The 19,072-nt window shown below is 43.5% G+C and overlaps 2 protein-coding genes across 3 annotated transcripts; both read left to right on the forward strand.

Moving 5' to 3' along the window:
• The first annotated feature begins 467 nt into the window (after positions 1–467).
• prkn (parkin RBR E3 ubiquitin protein ligase) lies at positions 468–18,428 on the forward strand. The gene is made up of 11 exons (XM_085440952.1): positions 468–551; positions 4,567–4,730; positions 8,131–8,362; positions 8,993–9,108; positions 11,536–11,619; positions 16,697–16,812; positions 16,907–17,043; positions 17,234–17,295; positions 17,682–17,912; positions 17,988–18,105; positions 18,179–18,428. Exons 1-11 carry the CDS (start codon positions 545–547, stop codon positions 18,280–18,282), a joined length of 1,371 nt encoding a protein of 456 aa, XP_085297078.1. The 5' UTR covers positions 468–544; the 3' UTR covers positions 18,283–18,428.
• Positions 595–3,854, forward strand: LOC146685436 (uncharacterized). 2 transcript variants are annotated; one of them, XM_085440954.1, is made up of 3 exons: positions 595–2,286; positions 2,603–2,729; positions 3,007–3,854. In XM_085440954.1, the coding sequence occupies exons 2-3, from the start codon at positions 2,625–2,627 to the stop codon at positions 3,793–3,795; spliced, it is 894 nt and encodes a 297-aa protein (XP_085297080.1). In that variant the 5' UTR covers positions 595–2,286; positions 2,603–2,624; the 3' UTR covers positions 3,796–3,854. The 2 variants fall into 2 exon arrangements, with proteins under 2 accessions (XP_085297080.1, XP_085297079.1); XM_085440953.1 differs by having other exon boundaries at positions 595–2,729.
• Positions 18,429–19,072: the final 644 nt, after the last annotated feature.

Consider the following 19,072-nt stretch of genomic DNA (forward strand, 5'->3'; position numbering starts at 1 on the left):
TAAGAGTTCAAAATGTGTTAATTACATAAATAAAATGTAGTTTTCTCTGTAGCACTTCATGGATTTCATAAGCAACACACCTTAGTTGCTCACACAAAGCATAAAGGTAAAAAAACAATGTATACAGTGTTATCTTCATTTTAGATGTCAGAAAGTATTTGTGGCTCCCAGTGTTTTTGTTTGCGTGGAAACCGGGTCCAAGTGGCTCCTTGGGGGTTAAAGGTTGCTGACCCCTGCCCTAGCCCCTTAACCTCACCTAAATGTAACCCTGACATTAAAACCATATTTTGAGTCTCAAAAGTGTCTTCAAACTAATGGGGACCGGGATTTTGGTCCCCACGAAGACATTAATACCCATACACAGGTACACACACACACACCTGACACACAGCCCTAAAGCTACACCTCCAACCAGTAGGTGGGGGTAATGCGCCTGATTGTTGGAGTCAACTGAAGACGAAGAAAAAAGAACTACAGCCCCCAGGGGGCACTGCGGCCCGCAGACTGTAAACACACATGAAGGACGGAGAGAGCAGAGAGAAGCATGATCGGTGAGTCTACCGGACCGATCAGCTGATTGATCCGGTCAGTCAGCTGATCTGCTTTTTTTGGTTGATGCGGGTCAGTGAGGGTTCTGTGTGGGCTGTCCTGTGTGCGGATCGGTGGCTGTGTCCCAATTCAGGGTCTGCACGCTTGAAATACGCATTTTAAGGGCGATTACGTCACCGCCACGCGACGACGGCTGTCCCAATTCGAAGTGTACTTCAAATGCGCCGTCGATTTCCCCAAATATCAAGCGTGGTCCGGTGCACGCTTCGTGGTCCCATATATCACACAGTGGCTGTCTCCCAATTCAGGGTCTGCAGCCTTAAAGTACGCAGCCTCAACGATCCTCAAGGGCCGCGTACTCAAAGACCGCTAAGGCCGGAAGTGCGAGGCTTGTGAAATGGGACGGTCTAGCCTCCGTTGCGCTGATACTGTTGTTTGTCAATAGAGTTAAAAAAAAAAAAGCCTCCGTTGCGCTGCCCAGGTTGCCTAGCAACCATGATAATAACAGCTGGAAACGTGTCATAGCTTTGTTTGACAGAAATGAAGGAGAAAATCTTTTGTTCATTTGTTTGTTTGTTTCTACATGAGCTTTGATCATTCTCTGTGAGATTAAGCTCAGCTAATGAACGGCGTATATTTTAAAGTAAAGACTTTAAAACCAAGTTAGTACAAATGTCACTAATGTCACATGACTTTGCCGACATGTGGCCAACAGGAATGTTTAATGGTCTTCGTTATTAAACATTTGCACATAAATAAGTGACATAATATTCAGTACTTAAAGTGTACTCTTCGGGCGCCCCTCATCCGCCGTTTTTTTCTGCAAATTTATCCACACCCACTGCTGCGCTATGCATTCTGGGATATGTTGGGCCACGAAGTCTACACCGCCACATCCTTAAAATTCAGGGAAATGAAGGACGCATTTGAGGGCCGCATTTTGAGCAGCCTTTGAATTGGGACAGCCTTCGGCGCGCCGCTGTGACGTAATCGGCCTTGAAATGCGTACTTTAAGGCTGCAGACCCTGAATAGACTACTTGCACTAGGGCATGTGACGTATTTCCGTTTCCAAATAGTACCGCTTGTGCGTTTCCGGTACGTTTGCTTATCTATCGGTAGCTATGCTAATGTCGCTTCAGAATGAGTATAAAAAGGAAAGTGTTTAAAACAGACCATTTTCAACAGCAGGAGAAGAAATACTCCGAGCATCGCTGTGTCCCACTTTGTTCAGCTTCAGCCAAATTTAACGGCATACTAAGTTTTCATGCCTTTCCGACCCATTCCGACTTGAGAAGACAATGGCTGGTAAGCATACGCCGGGATCATTTCACGATTACCTCTCACACCAGGGTCTGCTGCAGACACTTTGCCAGTGATCAACTCATAGAGCCAACAACCCTCGATGGTCGAAGGAGGCTTATTAAAGGTGCTGTACCAACACTTTTTGAGTAGAATGGCTATAAAGTTGAACCACCGCGGCGTAGTGTTTGGGAGAGAACGGAGCGACGCCTTGAACTAGTTCCTCCTGACGATCAAGAAGAGCAAAGTCTTACAAGAGATCATGACTACTGCTCAGTCCCCGAGCCGTCTGCATTGGACATATCTGCATCAGCTGCAGAAGACCTGTTCAAAGACGTGGAGACTCTGAGGAAGGAAATACAGGAGTTACGTGTCCAGCGAGAATTTGGGTTACAGCGTTTTGCTGGCTCCGACACTGACATCCGATTCTATACCAGGTACATCTAAGTTCTATTCAAGCTAACTGTTTAAAATATACCAAGGTCACCATCAGTTAAATTTCGAAAGTTTTTCCAGTCTTAATGAAAACAAAATAGATATTTACTTTTTCTCTGCTGATTGTATGTTTTATGTAGATGCTTTAGTATTTAAACGATATCCTAATGCTACAGGTAAAATACAACACCAAATACTCTTAATCAGACTATTTTATACAGCATTCCATTAGCATATTTGTCACAGTTCACATTATTTTTATGTCAGTGTGTAATGTTAATTAATGATTGACACGATGTATGGCTCTCTCGTGAATAGATTTCCAAGCTATGATCATTTGATGGTTTTGATTGAGCCTTGCATCTATAAAATGATCCGGGTTTCAAGAGCCAAGTCAGCTGCCAATCGGAACGAAGAAGTGTTGACACCTGCACGCACATCAACAGTAGGTTATGGGTTTGTTGGTAGTTAGAACTAGAGGTGTAATGTTATTGTATTTATGTACAATAACATTACATTATGTACAGTAGCATACATACACAGGTGTATGTATGCTAGACTCAGTATCCTTTACATACATACACCTGTGCACTACAGCACCTCATTGTTTACCCCATGGTACGGTATGCATAACCATTACAAAACATTTAGCCAAGAAAAGCATAATTTTACTAGTTCATAGCTTAAGGAGTAACATTTTCCCTTTTGTTTTCACCTTCCAGAGGCAGCTGCTACAGCCAATTGACGAGTTTTTTCTTTTCCTGGTTTTCCTGTCAGTTGGTTTGAAGGAGAGGGACCTGGCACACCGATTTAACATACACCAGTCCACAGTGAGCCGCATTATTGCAACATGGACAAATTTTCTTGCCACTGCACTGGGGTCTCAATGCATCTGGCTTACACGTGAAGAAGTGCAAGCTTACCTCCCTGAGGAATTCAAAGATTTCTCAGACACCCAGATGATCCTTGACTGTACAGAGCTGAGGTGTCAGACACCATCCTCACCACTTCTCCAAAGTGAAATGTACTCTTCGTACAAATCCCACTGTACGATGAAAGCCCTGGTTGGCATAGCTCCACATGGTCCAGTGACATTCATCTCTAATCTGTATGCTGGTTCGGTTAGTGACAAGGAACTATTCAAACAATCAGGCATTGCTGAGAAGTTGACTGAAGACATGGCAGTGATGGTAGATAAGGGCTTCCTAATCACTGATTGTTGTAAATGCAAAGTGTACTGCCCACCTTTTCTATCTAAGCAGAAGCAGATGCCAGCATACCAGGTTAAGGAGACGCAGGCCATAGCCAGACTCAGGGTACATGTGGAGCGAGTCATTAGGAGGATCAAACAGAACAAACTTTTTGATAGCATCATTACCATGTCACATGTTTATAATATCAACCAACTGTTTGCAGTGGCATGTATGCTGTCAAATTACCAGAACACAGCATTAGTTAAAAAATGGGTTAAGGCTCTGATATCTATTCTGTGTGACTTACAGCAGTTATGACATGGTCTGATTTTCTCACCCAATAAAGGAATATTTCATATATCAGTCTACTCTTCATTCTATCAGACACAGTTATCACAGCTCGTACATTTTCCTTTTTACACATGTATGTAAGCATTGAGCCAAATTTAGTAATGTCAACATATTAAAAGAACAATATTTGTCTCTTATATATAATACATCTATATATACACTGTCACAGATACTCGTCTTTGAGTGAAGATTTGAGGTGATAAGAAATATAAATAACTGCAACTTGAATCTTTGACCCAGAGTTCAAGCTCACTGCTATAACACACACACACACACACACACACACACACACACACACACACACATATATTTACAGTCCCGTGGTCTCAGCCTCAGATACTCAACTAATCAAAGTGATGTCATGACAAAAATGAATGACCAACAAAACATTTTTTCTCCTTCATTAATTTCAAACAAAGCTGTATGTAACGTTTCTCGTGGTTAGTATCATGGTTGCTAGGCAACCTGAACAGCGCGACGCAGGTTAGACCGTCCCGTCCCATTTCACAAGCCTCTCACTTCCGCACTTCTCGTACTTATAGTACGCACCGTACGTAGTACGCGTAGTGCGTGTAGTGCGCGTGCCTCAAGCGTGCAGACCCTGAATTGGGACACAGCCAATGACCTGATTAGAGTTCAGGTGCTACACGCAGTGACGTCATTTTACTTTCAAAAGAACACGTGGCAAATAACCTACGTGAAGCTGAAGTGTGTGTGTGTGTGTGTGTCTGTCCTCAGTGTTTGTGCGCTTTAACCTGGGCCCTGGCGTCCCGGTGGAGTTGCAGGAGGAGGCGAGCGTGGCTCAGCTGAAGGAGGTGGTGGGGAGTCAGCAGGGGGTGCGGCCGGAGCGCCTCAAGGTGCTGTTTGCAGGCCGGGAGCTGCAGAGCACCGCCACACTGCAGGTACGCTAGAGGTCAGGGGTCACTGCGGGGTCGAGGCATCTGCAGGAGGAAGTGATCACTCAGAGGGGTCTACATGCCAGTGATCTCCTCCTCTTCCTCGACTTTCAGTAAAATTCCGGTTAAACTATCTAGTTTTCTCAAACAGGTCCTCTCCTTCTCCTCGTCTCACATGTGGACACTTTGGAACAATAGACTGATAACCGCTAGAAAGCCATTATTTACCAGAAACTGGTTTGAGAGCGGCATCTTGTTTGTAACTGACTTGTTAGACTCTAATGGTGCTTTACTGGATTATGTATCTTTTCTGAAGAGACACAATTTAGACTGCCCACTAAAAGATACCAGAAAGGTTTGTCATGCTATCCCATTAGCTCAGCTATTATGCAACACATTGTTACATTCTAACATCAAACCAGCGCTGCCAAGCTTCAAAATTGGAAACTTTAATTTAAATGATAGTACAATAAGTTTATTAGAGTGAACTTCAAATCGATTCTTTTCCATGAGTTTGACTCGGGTAGACGTGTGCAGGCCTTTCACGCGGATCAGTCACTAGTGGAAAAGGTGTTTTCTGAATTTGTTAAGTAGCCTGTTCCTCCAAAAGTTAAAGAAACCCATTTTAAGGTCATTAATAATAAATACCCCGTATCTGAATTTCTAAAAAGGAGGTTTACATTTGGACCCGTGTTCTTTTAGTGATTCAGCCTGTGAAACATTACACCATCTGTTTTTCTCATGTCCTGTATCAGCTGGTTGTCACTCAAATCAGTGAAAATAACTCCTCCCAGACTGAGCTCCAACAGGGAGATCAGTTTGAGAACAGAAAAAAACACCTCTGCACATGAAAAAACACTTAATACACCAAAGAAACACATGACAAGCAACGGGGGGGAATAAGTGTCGAAGGCGTTTGGAAAGGGAAGGGAGATGAGTGTGTGCATATCAGTGTATATGTATGTGTGTGTCCAGAGTTCAGCTGGGACAGTGTCCTTCGCCCTGCCAGGCTAAGTAAACAGTCTTCCTGCCAACCCAGGTGGCCTTTATTCCTCTTTTAGGTTTTAGAGAACAGACTGTGAGAGAATGTTCCAGGGAAAGTAATACAAAAAACACGAGACTAGACAAGGACACAAGAGGCTAAGCAGGGAAGCTAAGGGAGAGGAGGAGGAGAGGAGAAAAGTGCGACCGCCTTCGTCAAGAGCAAGAGCAGAATATAGATTACCTTCTATGCAATAATAACTCCAGTACTGAAAAGAATGGTTACGATCCCTCCAATCTAAATAATTTCAGGCCAATTTCAAATCTGCCTGTCTTAGCCAACGTTCTGGAAAAGATAGTGGCTGCACAGGTTCATCGTCATCTCACTGGAAATAACCTGTACGAACAGTTTCAGTCCGGCTTCCGTTCATGTCACAGTACAGAAACATGTCTAGTAAAAATCACCAATGATCTTCTGCTTGCAGCTGACTCTGGACTCATCTCCATCCTCATTCTTCTTGAGCTTACAGCAGCTTTTGCCACAATCTCCCACCACATCCTTCTTCACAGATTAGCATCTATTGGCATCAGTGGTACAGCACTCGCCTGGTTTACTCTGGCTGCTCACAGTTTGTTCAATTACTCTCTCACAGATCAGTATCTACTCCAGTTAATTCTGGTGTACCCCAAGGCTCTGTCCTGGGTCCTTTACTTTTTATCATCTATCTCCTACCCCTAGGTAATATTATCAGGAAGCCTAACTTCCAGTTTCACTGCTGCGCAGATGACACCCAGCTCCAAACCCACAGCTACTCTCCCACCCACATCCATTTCTGACTGTTTAAGTGAAATCAAGGTCTGGTTTACTCACAACTTTCTTAAATTTAATAAAACAGAATTCATTTTAATAGGCACCAAATCAAAACTGACCAAAGTCCCAACCAGTCTTTCGTTATCCATCGATGACTGTTGTCACACCCTCCCCTCAGGTTAAGAGTCTTGGTGTCATCATCGACAGCGCTCTGTCCTTCGCAGCACATATAAATTATATTTTCATCTCTGTAATATTAACCGCCTTCGTCCTTCACTCACTTCAAACAGTACCGCCATACTTGTCGATGCTCTTGTCACATCTCGTTTAGCTTACTGTGAATCCCTTTCTTTGTGGTCTACCTCATAAATCTCTCCATAAATTGCAGTTAGTTCAAAATACAGCTGCTCGTATTATTTCCAGAATTAGATCCACTGAACATATAACAGCTGTTCTTAAACAGCTCCATTGGCTTCCAGTTCACCACCATGTCAATTTCAAGATCCTTCTTCTCACTTTCAAAGCGCTTCATAACCTCGCTCCTCCATATTTATCTGATCTTCATACGTACTCACTCCATCGTACACTCCGCTCTTCTTCCCTTCTGTCTGTTCCACCTGCTCGCCTGACTACCATTGGACTCAGAGCCTGTCACTAATGAGCCAAACGCTCTCACCACTTTTAAATCATGTCTCAAAACTCATCTATTCAGCATTGCATACAGCTGATCTGTCTTAGTCCATTTTTACCTTGCTCAGTTTTTATATTTGCTTTTATACTTTTATGACTGAATGACTGACTAAATTAGATTTTACCATGTTTAATATATTTTTTGCTGCTATTGCTCACGTGTTTTTGTAAGGTGACCTTGAGCGTCTGAAAGGCGCCTATAAATAAAATGTATTATTATTATTATTATTAGAATAAAGATATGATGCACCAATGCAGACCAGTTCATTGCTATTAAGAAGTTGGATATGGTTATTGTCCGTGAGAGGGGGGCAGAGAGTTCAGGAGCCTCACAGCCTGTGGATACAGGCTGTTGGCCAGTCTGGATGTTCTGGCCTGTATAGACCTGTACCTTCTCCCTGAGGGCAGCAGATGGAAAAGGTGGCGCGCAGGGTGATGTTGGTCCCGCAGGATACTGTGCACCCTCCTCAGACAGCGAGTGGGGAAGATATTACTGATCTCTGGCAGACTTGTTCCAATAATTCTGCCAGCTTCTTTCACCACCCGCTGGAGTGCTTGCTGATCGGCCTTGGTGCAGCTGGGGAACCACACTAGAAATCCATACGTCAGAACGCTGCTGATGGCACAGTTGTAGAAGTTCAACATCAGAGATCTGGGAATGTGTGCGCTCCGCAGTCTCCTCAGGTAGTAGAGGCGCTGTTGGGCCTTCCGTACAACTGAAGAAACTGAAATCCAGCAGATCTGTTAAAATCTATGATGACGTTTCTCATCTGTTACTGTTTTGATTTTTGCCTCCAGTCTTTTGTTGTTTTTGTTGTCTTTGAATATTGTTCTACAGTTTTATCCTCTACGACAGTTTGTATTTGCATTGTTTTAATTATTAATTTAAAAAAAAAACCTCCTCTTCCTCCTCCTGTCACTCAGGGCTGCGACCTCCCAGAGCAGAGCACCGTCCACGTCGTCCTCCCTCCTTCAGGCGCCTCCTTTCAGCGGCTCATGCAGGAGCACCGAGCTGAGGACGGAGAGGAGGAGCAGGAGCAGGGCTCTTTGACCAGGCTGGACCTCAGCTCTTCTCGACTCCCTGCCAACAGTGAGGGAGGAGAGGGCAGAGCAGAGGGGGAGAGTCTGAAGGAGGTGCAGGCTGGAGCTCACAGCAGTGAGTATGTCATGGTTACAGGTGCCTCGATGCCCCGTCCCTTGCTGCTGCTGAAATTCCTGAAATGTAATGTTTTTTCTAATGAAACAAATAGCACACTGGACTCTCAGAAAGACTTATTTATTTATTTTATAACCGATTTTTATTCAATTTAAATTTTATTTTAACTGTTGCCTCAGCTGACAGTACATCCTGTTTGAGTCCCGAGTTTACGAGGGCACCTGAATGCATCACCTGTCTCTGATCAGTGATCCATCACACACCTGAGATGGAGGTGTGAGGGAGGAGTCTGATATATTTCTGATGAAAGAATTAAAAATGAGCTGAAACACGTTTTTATACATGAAACACATGAAGTGCTGTAATACTCCCTTCAGAGTAGTATTACTCAGTACCTCGCTGGAGCTGTGAGTTCCAGTGCTTCTTGTTTCTTATGTACGATGATAAAGTAAAACGTTTGTCTAGAAATGTCCCTGAGCACTTGAGCGCCACCTTCTGGTTGCAGTAGCACATTACATTCTTTCTGCTGCCTGGAAAAGACGAGTACCACCAAATACCCTGAAATTGTATTTATAACCCTAATCATGCTTGGCAGCACCTTACTACTCTGACTGTGTACTGTGTGTAAAGGTGTGCGTACCTGCAGTACCTTCTTCGTGTTCTGTAAGAGCTGCCGCTCCATCGAGCCAGGAAAACTGCGAGCGCGCTGCCGACGCTGCAAACAGACGGCGCTGACGCTCAGCAGGGTGAGAGACGTTTCTGCTTAAACTACACAGCAAAATCTCCAGTGTTAAATTAACACTAGAGAGTGTCTATATGGGTCCACACCTCTGAGTGTTAAATACAACACTGTTGAGTGTTAAATTAACACTTTTGACAGTGTTATATGTTTAAAAGTAAGCTAGTCAGTTTTGAAGATTAACAATGGCTAACACTGAGCAGTGCTGATTTTCTAACACTGGAAAATAACTCAAAATATTAGAAATATTCCAGTGTTAGAAAATCAGCACAGCTCAGTGTTAGTCTTTGTTAATCTTCAAAACTGACTAGGTTACTTTTAAACATTTAAACACTGTCAAAAGTGTTAATTTAACACTCAACAGTGTTGTATTTAACACTCAGAGGTGTGGACCCATATAGACACTCTCTAGTGTTAATTTAACACTGGAGATTTTGCTGTGTACAGTACTTTTATTACAGTGCTTATACTGCAGTACTTGTACTACAGTGCTTATACTGCAGTACTTGTACTGCAGTGCTTGTACTACAGTGCTTATACTGCAGTACTTGTACTACAGTGCTTGTACTACAGGGTGGTCCATTTATATGGATACATCGTAATAAAATGGGAATGGTTGGTGATACTAAAGTCCTGTTTGTGGCACATTAGTATATGTGAGGGGGCAAACTCCTCAAGATGGGTGGTGACCATGGTGGCCATTTAGAAGTCGGCCATCTTGGATACAACTTTTGTTTTTTCAATAGGAAGAGGGCCATGTGACATATCAAACTTATTGGTAATGTCACAAGAAAAACAATGGTGTGCTTGGTTTCAACGTAACTTTATTCTTTCATGAGTTATTTACAAGTTTCTGACCACTTATAAAATGTGTTCAATGTGCTGCCCATTGTGTTGGATTGTCAATGCAACCCTCTTCTCCCACTCTTTACACACTGATAGCAACACCGCAGGAGAAATGCCAGCACAGGCATCCAGTATCTGTAGTTTCAGGTGCTGCACATCTCGTATCTTCACACCATAGACAATTGCCTTCAGATGACCCCAAAGATAAAAGTCTAAGGGGGTCAGATCGGGAGACCTTGGGGGCCATTCAACTGGCCCATGACGACCAATCCACTTTCCAGGAAACTGTTCATCTAGGAATGCTTGGACCTGGCACCCATAATGTGGTGGTGCACCATCTTGCTGGAAAAACTCAGGGAACATGCCAGCTTCAGTGCATAAAGAGGGAAACACATCATCATGTAGCAATTTCAAACATCCAGTGGCCTTGAGGGTTTCCATTGATGAAGAATTGACCCACTGTTGTTGTACCCCATATACCACACCAAACCATCACTTTTGTTGTTCCAACAGTCTTGGAGGGATCCATCCAATGTGGGTCAGTGTCAGACCAATAGCGGTGGTTTTGTTTGTTTACTTCACCATTCACATAAAAGTTTGCCTCATCACTGAACAAAATCTTCTGCGTGAACTGAGGGTCCTGTTCCAGTTTTTGTTTTGCCCATTCTGCAAATTCTGTGCGCCGATCTGGGTCATCCTCGCTGAGATGCTGCAGTAGCTGGAGTTTGTAAGGGTGCCATTTGTGAGTAGCTAATATCCGCCAAAGGGATGTTCGACTAATGCCGCTCTCCAGTGACATGCGGCGAGTGCTACACTGTGGGCTCTTGCTGAATGAAGCTAGGACAGCCACTGATGTTTCTTCATTAGTGACGGTTTTCTTACGTCCACATTTTGGCAAATCCAACACTGAACCAGTTTCACGAAACTTAGCAAGCAGTTTGCTAACTGTAGCATGGGAGATGGGTGGTCTCGTAGGGTGTCTTGCATTGAAATCTGCTGCAATGACCCGGTTACTGCGTTCACCAGATATCAACATGATTTCGCTCTTCACGTGTTAACCTCTTCGACATGTCAATGGCTGTGAACAAAGAGAAACTTGTAAATAACTCATGAAAGAATAAAGTTACGTTGAAACCAAGCACACCATTGTTTTTCTTGTGACATTACCAATAAGTTTGATGTGTCACATGGTCCTCTTCCTATTGAAAAAACAAAAGTTGTATCCAAGATGGCCGACTTCTAAATGGCCACCATGGTCACCACCCATCTTGAGGAGTTTGCCCCCTCACATATACTAATGTGCCACAAACAGGACTTTAATATCACCAACCATTCCCATTTTATTACGGTGTATCCATATAAATGGACCACCCTGTACAGTGTTTGTACTACAGTACTTGTATTACAGTAGTTATACTGCAGTGCTTGTACTACAGTACTTATACTGCAGTACTTGTATTACAGTGCTTATACTGCAGTGCTTGTACTACAGTACTTGTATTACAGTACTTATACTGCAGTGCTTGTACTACAGTACTTGTATTACAGTACTTATACTGCAGTACTGCACTGACTGTGTGTGTTGCAGGGTCCGTCCTGCTGGGACGACGTGCTCCTTTCCGGTCGCATCCATGGCATCTGTCAGTCAGAGGGTTGTCAAGGCAACGAAGCGGTAAGGGGCGAGGCTTCACCAAAAAGCTGAATCAGTGATGAATCAGAAAATAAGCAGCGGCTCAGAGACTTATCTGCAAACTATTGATCAGCTGTCAGAGGGGTGGAGCATGACTTCAGTTTTTTTCCCCAGATATTTTTATTGAATTTTCTGCATCCATTTTACAAAAGACAACTTGAACAATATGCCGTTTTCTTTTTGAAGAACGTAAAACAATATGAAACATACATTCCACCTCATAATTACAAGAGTACCAGTAGGTGTACAAAAAGGAAAAAAAAAAGGATCCAAGCTAATAATACAAATAGTAAACCCTGGAGTACAAGATAGCAGTTCCTGAGTGGACAAGAGAGATATGCAGAGTTTCAGAACCCACACCCCTACACAAACAAAAAACAAAACGGAACAAACAAAATGAGTGGTCAGCTTAGTCGTCGAAATAAGTCAAATCCGTAAGAAAAAAGAAATATGTATAAAGTAGATAAATAAATGCCATCATAAAGTGCAGGCACAATAGAGTCTGTATAGTTAAGCATTAGATAAAATAGAATAAAGTCTGAGCTGGCTAACTGGGAGTGTTACGGGACTGGAAAGTCTGCACATGATCAAAAAAGGGTTGCCAGATCTTAAAAAATTTGACCATAGACCCACGCAGGGTGAATTTAATCTTTTCGAGTTTGCTAAAATGCAAAGCATCTCTGATCCAGATTTCCCAGGATGGGGGAGAAGGGGACTTCCAACATAACAATATTCTGCGTCTTGCCAATAAGGTGAGAAATGCTACCAAATCCGCCTGGGGCGTCGGCAAGACAACTGTATCAGGAAGAACCCCAAACAAAGGGGTTGAGGGCACAGGTTGGAGGGTTAGCTGGATGATCTTTGATAGAGTCAGAAAAATATTAATCCAGTATTGTTTGATGGATGGACATGACCAAAACATATGCATTAAAGAGGCAGGTGTTTGATGACAGCAGTCGCAATCAGGGCTAAGGTTGGGGTATATTGGAGCTAGTCTGGCTTTAGTCCAGTGTACGCGGTGTAAAATCTTACATTGAATTAACCTGTGTTTGGCACATAATGAGGAGCCATGGACCCGGTAAAGAATTTTATCTCAAAAGACATCCTGAATCACACATCCCAAATCCTGCTCCCATGCCATTTTAATAGCCGAGGTTGAGGAGTTGCCAAATGAACATATTCTCCCATACAGACAAGAGATCAGGCCCTGTGATGAAGGGGGAGGCAATAGAAGGTTATCAAAGTCATGACAAGGAGGTCTAGATGGGAACTGAGAGGATTTCTCCTTAACAAAACTCCGGATTTGTAAGTAGCGAAAAAAGTGACTTTTTGGAAGGCCAAATTTAAATGAGAGCTGTTTAAAAGAGGCAAATGTATTCTGAATATACAGATCAGAAAAAGACCTGATAACCAAGGAGGCCCACAAACAAAAAGCACCATCAACTAACGAAGGCTGAAAAGAGGGATTTTTCAAAATGGGTGACTGAAGGGAAAAAAGTTCAGCTTAAAATAACGACGAAATTGATGCCATATTTTCAAGGTAACTTTGACAATAGTGTTATTATAAAAACCTGCACTCGGAGGCTGCTTTTGGGCATAAATCAGGGCTGGTAAAGAGGATGAGGCACAGGAAGAAATCTCCAAGCTCAGCCACGCCGGGGCATTATTCATACCTTCCCCCTGTAGCCAGTACCTGAGAATACGAATATTACATGCCCAATAATAGAACATAAAGTTTGGTAAAGCCAACCCCCCCATCTTTTTCGGTCTTTGAAGATATGTCTTGCGTATTCTAGGGTTTTGTTTTGTTTTTGTTCCAAATGAACCGAGAGAATCTTGTCTAATTTAACAAAAAAAGAAATTGGGATAAATACAGGGACACACTGAAAAAGAAAAGAACATTTTGGAAGGATGTTCATTTTAATTGCATTTATACGCCCTGCCACAGACAGATGGAGAAGAGACCATCTGTCCAAATCCTGCCTAACTTTCTCCACAAGTGGGTTGAAATTAAGCTTGAAAAGATTATGAAATTGACTTGTAATTTTAACCCCTAAATATGTACAGTTGTCCAATACAAGTCGAAAAGGCAGTGCTGTACACTGATATTTCTGTGCAGCAGCATTCAGAGGGAACAGTTCACTCTTGCCGAGATTCAGCTTATAGCCAGAAATAAGGCTAAACTGTTCAAGTATTGAGAGCACCAAAGGAAATGAGGATGCTGGTTTTGAGACATAAAGAAGCAAATCATTTGTATATAAGGAGACCTTTTGTTCCATACCATTTCTAGTAACCCCGGTGATACCTGGGTTAGATCTCAGCGATATGGCCAAGGGCTCCATTGCAATTGCAAAGAGCAATGGCGACATGGGACAGCCCTGCCTAGTCCCTCTGAACAGAGGAAAAAAGTCAGAATATGTGCCATTTGTTTTGACAGCGGCAAACAGGGAAGTATAAAGAAGTTCCAACCAGGAGATGATTATCCACACGCATCGCTAAAAGTTTAGCAAGGATTTTATAGTCCACATTTAACAAAGAAATGGGACGGTATGAGCCACATTGTAATGGATCATTATCCTTTTTTAAGATCAAGGGTATAGATGCCTGTAGTAGAGAAGGTGGGAGGGATCCAACTTCAAGTGAATGCTTATACATATTTACCATGAGTGGGGCCAGTCTAGGCATAAATTTACGATAGAACTCAACGGGAGACCCGTCCTGTCCAGGACACTTAGAACACTGCAATTTGCTGATAGCTTTCAGGATCTCTTCTACAGTTATTGGTCCCTCCAGCCGAAGACTGTGTGTTTGATCAATTGATGGGAGTTTAAGATGATTGAAAAAGGAGTCCAAAGATTCAGTGCTAAATACAGATTCAGACGCATAAAGAGAATAAAAGTCTCGAAATTGGTTATTAATTATTTTAGGATCCATAGAAACACTGTTTGATGTCTGAATCCGAGGAATGGAATGTGCAGCTGCTGCACTACGAAGCTGATGGGAAAGCAGTTTACTGGCCGTATCCCCATACTCATACTGGGAGTGCTGACACTTCAACAGCATCTCTTCAGCCCGAGCAGAGGACAGGTGATTAAACTCAGTCTGCAAGGACAGCCTGTCGTTATAGGAATGGGTATCGTTTAGGTTTTATCCAATACCAGTACCAAACCGGTACTTTTGAAACGGTGCCGGTGCTTAAACGGTGCTCGAACCGGTGCTTAAAGAATGGAGAACACAAACTTTGTCCAAAAACCTCTCATGTTCAGCTGTTTTTTTGTAAAAAGATAACAATGTTAGCCTTTTCTGCATCTATGGGGCATATATGGTATCACTCTTGGCTGGAAGCAGTGCTTAAACAATGGAAAAAACAAACTTTGTCCAAAAACCTCTCATGTTCAGCTGTTTTCCACTTTTTGTTTGGTCATTTTAGCCTTTTTGGCCAGGGTGAAGGGAGCATCTGCTATCAAACAAGAAGACAGCCGCATGTAACTACGACGGTGTTTGCTAGAAATTTATTTTGCCTCAAACGAGGCAGTGGCAGAGGAACACAGAGTGGCAGAGTTTGAAATATTACTGTTTCTGGGTCACAAAATAAACTTTAAAGATATTTTCATGCCAGAATGGTGCTGTGTAAACTTCTAATATCTGCTCGATTCATCAAGACATCACATATTTGCACAAGTGCTCTAACGTTTTTGGAGCACTTACGAAGTCTAAAATGATCTGAAATTTTTAGGTGTGTTTCTTGTAAAAACACAATCTGGGCACCAAAAATTGCAAATGATGGAGGACCTTGCTCCTTTTAATAGGCTGATTCAGACCTTTACAATTCCAGCTACAGAACGTAAACGAGTGACCTGCTTGTTGGTTATTAATATTTAGTTGCGATACCATGTTAGAACAAAGACAAAAAAACAAAAGCTGACCGGTGAGAAGCACAGAAAGAACAAAGTCAGTGTACAGAACAGTACAACATAAAAACAAAGAGAACGCCCAAACTTCCCCCTAAATGCTGAAGCATCTTCCCAAACAAGATGCGCGCACCCCCCACCAAATACACCCCTGAGCACTTCTTCCCAACCATCCAAAGTCTCAGTTGAGTTCAAGCTCCTTACAATACAAGGCAGAGACAAATCAAGGATTGTATAAAAATATATTAGAACAAGACACATCCTATAAATCAAGTTCACCTCAAATAAATGTTACTAAAAAAATAAAATAAATAAAAAATTTCACAGAAGTTAACCAAGATGAACATATCAGCCTAACGGGCTAAGACACTTATGTGTCCTGAGAGGCAGGGCCCCCCAGGATCTTATTGGCAAAGTCCGTGGCAGACGAAGGATCAGTAAACTTACGTACAACTCCATCTGGAAGTGATATCCTCAGTTCCGCTGAATAGAACAGGCCGAACTTGATCCCAGGACTAGAGTGCAGAAGGTGCTTCAAACTAGTAAACTGCGAACGTTTTTTAGCCACTGCAGGTGTGAAGTCTGGAAAAATGGAGATCCTTCTGCCCTGGTAAAGTAGAGGAGAGTTTGCTCCTGCAAGACGTAGCAGCTGTTCCTTGACATGGAAGTAGTGGACTCTAATGAGCAGTGGGCAAGGAGGTGCTCCATCTCTGGGCTTTGGTCCAAGGGATCTGTGAACCCGATCCAACAGAGGTGCTTCATTCCGTTTCAGAAGATCTTGCAGGAGATGGGAAATAAACTCACTAGGGTTAGATTCAATTAAATTCAATTCAATTTATTTATATAGCGCCAAATCACAACAAAAGTCGCCTCAAGGCGCTTCATAGATACAGAGAAAAACCCAACAATCATATGACCCCCTATGAGCAAGCACTTTGACGACAGTGGGAAGGACAAACTCCTTTTTAACAGGAGGAAACCTCCGGCAGAACCAGGCTCAAGGAGGGGCGGGGCCATCTGCTTCACACCATGGTGTCTAACAGCGCCCCGCCTCACTTCAGTTTTTCCGGGAACTTTTGATTGTCACATGAGCCATCACAGATAATGTCATTGATTAAGCCAGGTGGAGTGTGTGTGTCTGTCTTCAGGAGTTTTACATGAAGTGTGCGTCTCACCCGACGTCAGATGATGACCTTTCCGTGGCCCTCGACCTCATCATGACCAACACCAGAGGCGTGCCCTGTATCGCCTGCACCGATGTCATGTACAGCGCACACACACACACACGGACACACACACACACACACACCACCCATCACCCATCAGCCAGGTGTAATCCCACCCCTTCTGCCTCTCAGGGGCGTGGTCCTGGTCTTCCAGTGCTCGGAGCGTCATGTGATCTGTCTCGACTGTTTCCAGCGTTATTGCCAGACGCGCCTGAATGACCGGCAGTTTGTGTACCATCCTGTGATTGGCTACTCGCTGCCGTGTGCAGGTGGGGACAAGGGGTGTGGTCAATGCAACCTTCACTCTCTGTAGAAATATGTCAGAACAAGACTGCCCAAGAATCTGAATTCATTTTCAATGATCATTGTTCATTAACTGCAGACAGGAGCATGCGACATTATCAGACATGTGTGAGTGTGCACACGCGTGTAAACATGTTTCATGTGTTAATGTTTCAGTCGGCTGCGACGACTCTCTGATTAAAGAAGTTCATCATTTCAGGATCCTGGGAGATGAGCAGGTACACGCAGTACTGCATCACAAAGATAATTATACAAATACTCTCACACTTACTGTGAGTGAAACATTGTGAAGTCTGTCAACACTCGGCCAACAAAAAATGATCAAAAAATAAAAACAAATAAATAAATAAAAGAGTGAACGTGGCAGACAGATGTCAGACAGACTCTCAAATATGAAATCCCTGAAGAAGATTTTTGTAAGCAAATGGGAACCAGTAAGAGCCAATGAGAGGCCTCTGCCTCAATCCTAGCCAATTACTGTGAGCAGAAAGGGGTTACCATGGCAACGATAACGCAAGAAAACCAAAATTCATCCAGTGAGCATGCTCCAGGTGAGTCAGCTGAACCACCTGCACCCTCAGTCACCTTTGCTGTGTCCTCTCAGTATGGGCGCTACCTGCAGTATGGCGCTGAGGAGTGTCTGCTCACCACTGGAGGAATGATGTGTCCATCACCTGGCTGTGGGGCGGGGCTTCTCCCACCTGATGGCAGAAGGAAGTTGGAGTGTGACCGCCGGCTTGGCTGCGGCTTTGTCTTCTGCAGACTCTGCAGGGGGGAGTACCATGAGGGGGCGTGTCAGGCAGTGACAGCCCCGCCCACAGGGGAAGCAGCACAGGTGAGCTGGCCAGTTACAGAGGTTGTAGGACGATGACGAAAATAAAACAATCAGCTGACTCCTCTTCTTCCTCAGGGCTTCGTGGTCGGGGAGGAGGCGTCGCTCATGGGGAGATGGGAGTCAGCGTCTCTGCTCGTCATCGCCGAGTCGACCCGGCCCTGCCCAACGTGTTCGGTTCCCGTGGAGAGAAATGGTAAGGGACGGCTGTGGTGTCATACATGTCGAGGATCGTGTGACAATGGCTGACACGCTGTCTCCCCCTGCAGGCGGCTGCATGCACATGCACTGCCCGCTGTGCAAGGCCGAGTGGTGCTGGCTCTGTGGAGTCCCCTGGAACAGAGAGTGTATGGGAAACCACTGGTTCAGTTAAACGGGTCACATCACTGCTTGCGGTCACAGAAAAGACTGATGGCTTTAACATGTTCTTCCTTTTTGTTGAAGCCCTTTCACAATAAAAGTCAAATGAAGTTTTTAGTCTGACTGACTGACTGTTTGAATAAACATGTGGATCCAACAGTGGGAAAAATGTTTATTTTCACCCTTGGACTTTCAGGTTTTACTGTCTCCTTTGTTAATTTGAGTAAACATTTCTGAGTTAAAATATCTTCACGTGTATGCTGAATCGTCCAGGTAAAGAAAGTTGATTCTGTTCATCTGGACGTTTTCAGATGAGAAACGTTTCATCATCAGGTGCTACGGTGGCCCCTAGAGACAAAGCACGTACAAACTCCAAAACACAACGGAAGTGCTCCAGGACGTAACTACACAAGCCAGGTACTTCCTGGCTTGTGTAGTTACTAGGTACCAAAGGCTGCTTGAAATGCGGCCCTCAAACGCATCCTTTATTTCCCTGAATTCTAAGGATGGGTCGGTGTAGCCTTCATGGCCCAACATATCCCAGACTTCATAGTGCGGTGGTGGGTGTGGATAATTTTGCCAAAGAAAACAGTTGAAGCGGGGTGGCCGAAGAGTAAAATTTCAAAAGTAAGTACTGAATATTATGTCACTTATTTATGCGCAAATGTTTAATAATGAAGAACATTAAAACATACTGTTGGCCACATGTTGGCAAAGTTATGTGACATTAGCGATGTTTGTACTAACTTGGTTTTAAAGCCTTTACTTTAAAATATGCGCCGTTCAATAGTCGACCTTAATCT

The sequence above is a fragment of the Copadichromis virginalis genome, linkage group LG19 (genome assembly GCF_057382275.1).
Source record: "Copadichromis virginalis isolate Kocher_CV1m ecotype Utaka linkage group LG19, C_Virginalis_male_GT1.1, whole genome shotgun sequence".
Classification (NCBI taxonomy): Eukaryota; Metazoa; Chordata; class Actinopteri; order Cichliformes; family Cichlidae; genus Copadichromis; species Copadichromis virginalis.

Bases quoted from the DNA above. Each gene is read 5' to 3' on its own strand.
- prkn (XM_085440952.1), top strand. The intron at 11,620-16,696 runs GTAAGGGGCGAG...GTCTGTCTTCAG, and splicing joins GTTGTCAAGGCAACGAAGCG to GAGTTTTACATGAAGTGTGC. The intron at 16,813-16,906 runs GTACAGCGCACA...TCTGCCTCTCAG, and splicing joins ATCGCCTGCACCGATGTCAT to GGGCGTGGTCCTGGTCTTCC.
- LOC146685436 (XM_085440953.1), top strand. From the start codon at position 2,568: ATGATTGACACGATGTATGGCTCTCTCGTGAATAGATTTCCAAGCTAT. The intron at 2,730-3,006 runs GTAGGTTATGGG...TTCACCTTCCAG, and splicing joins CACCTGCACGCACATCAACA to AGGCAGCTGCTACAGCCAAT.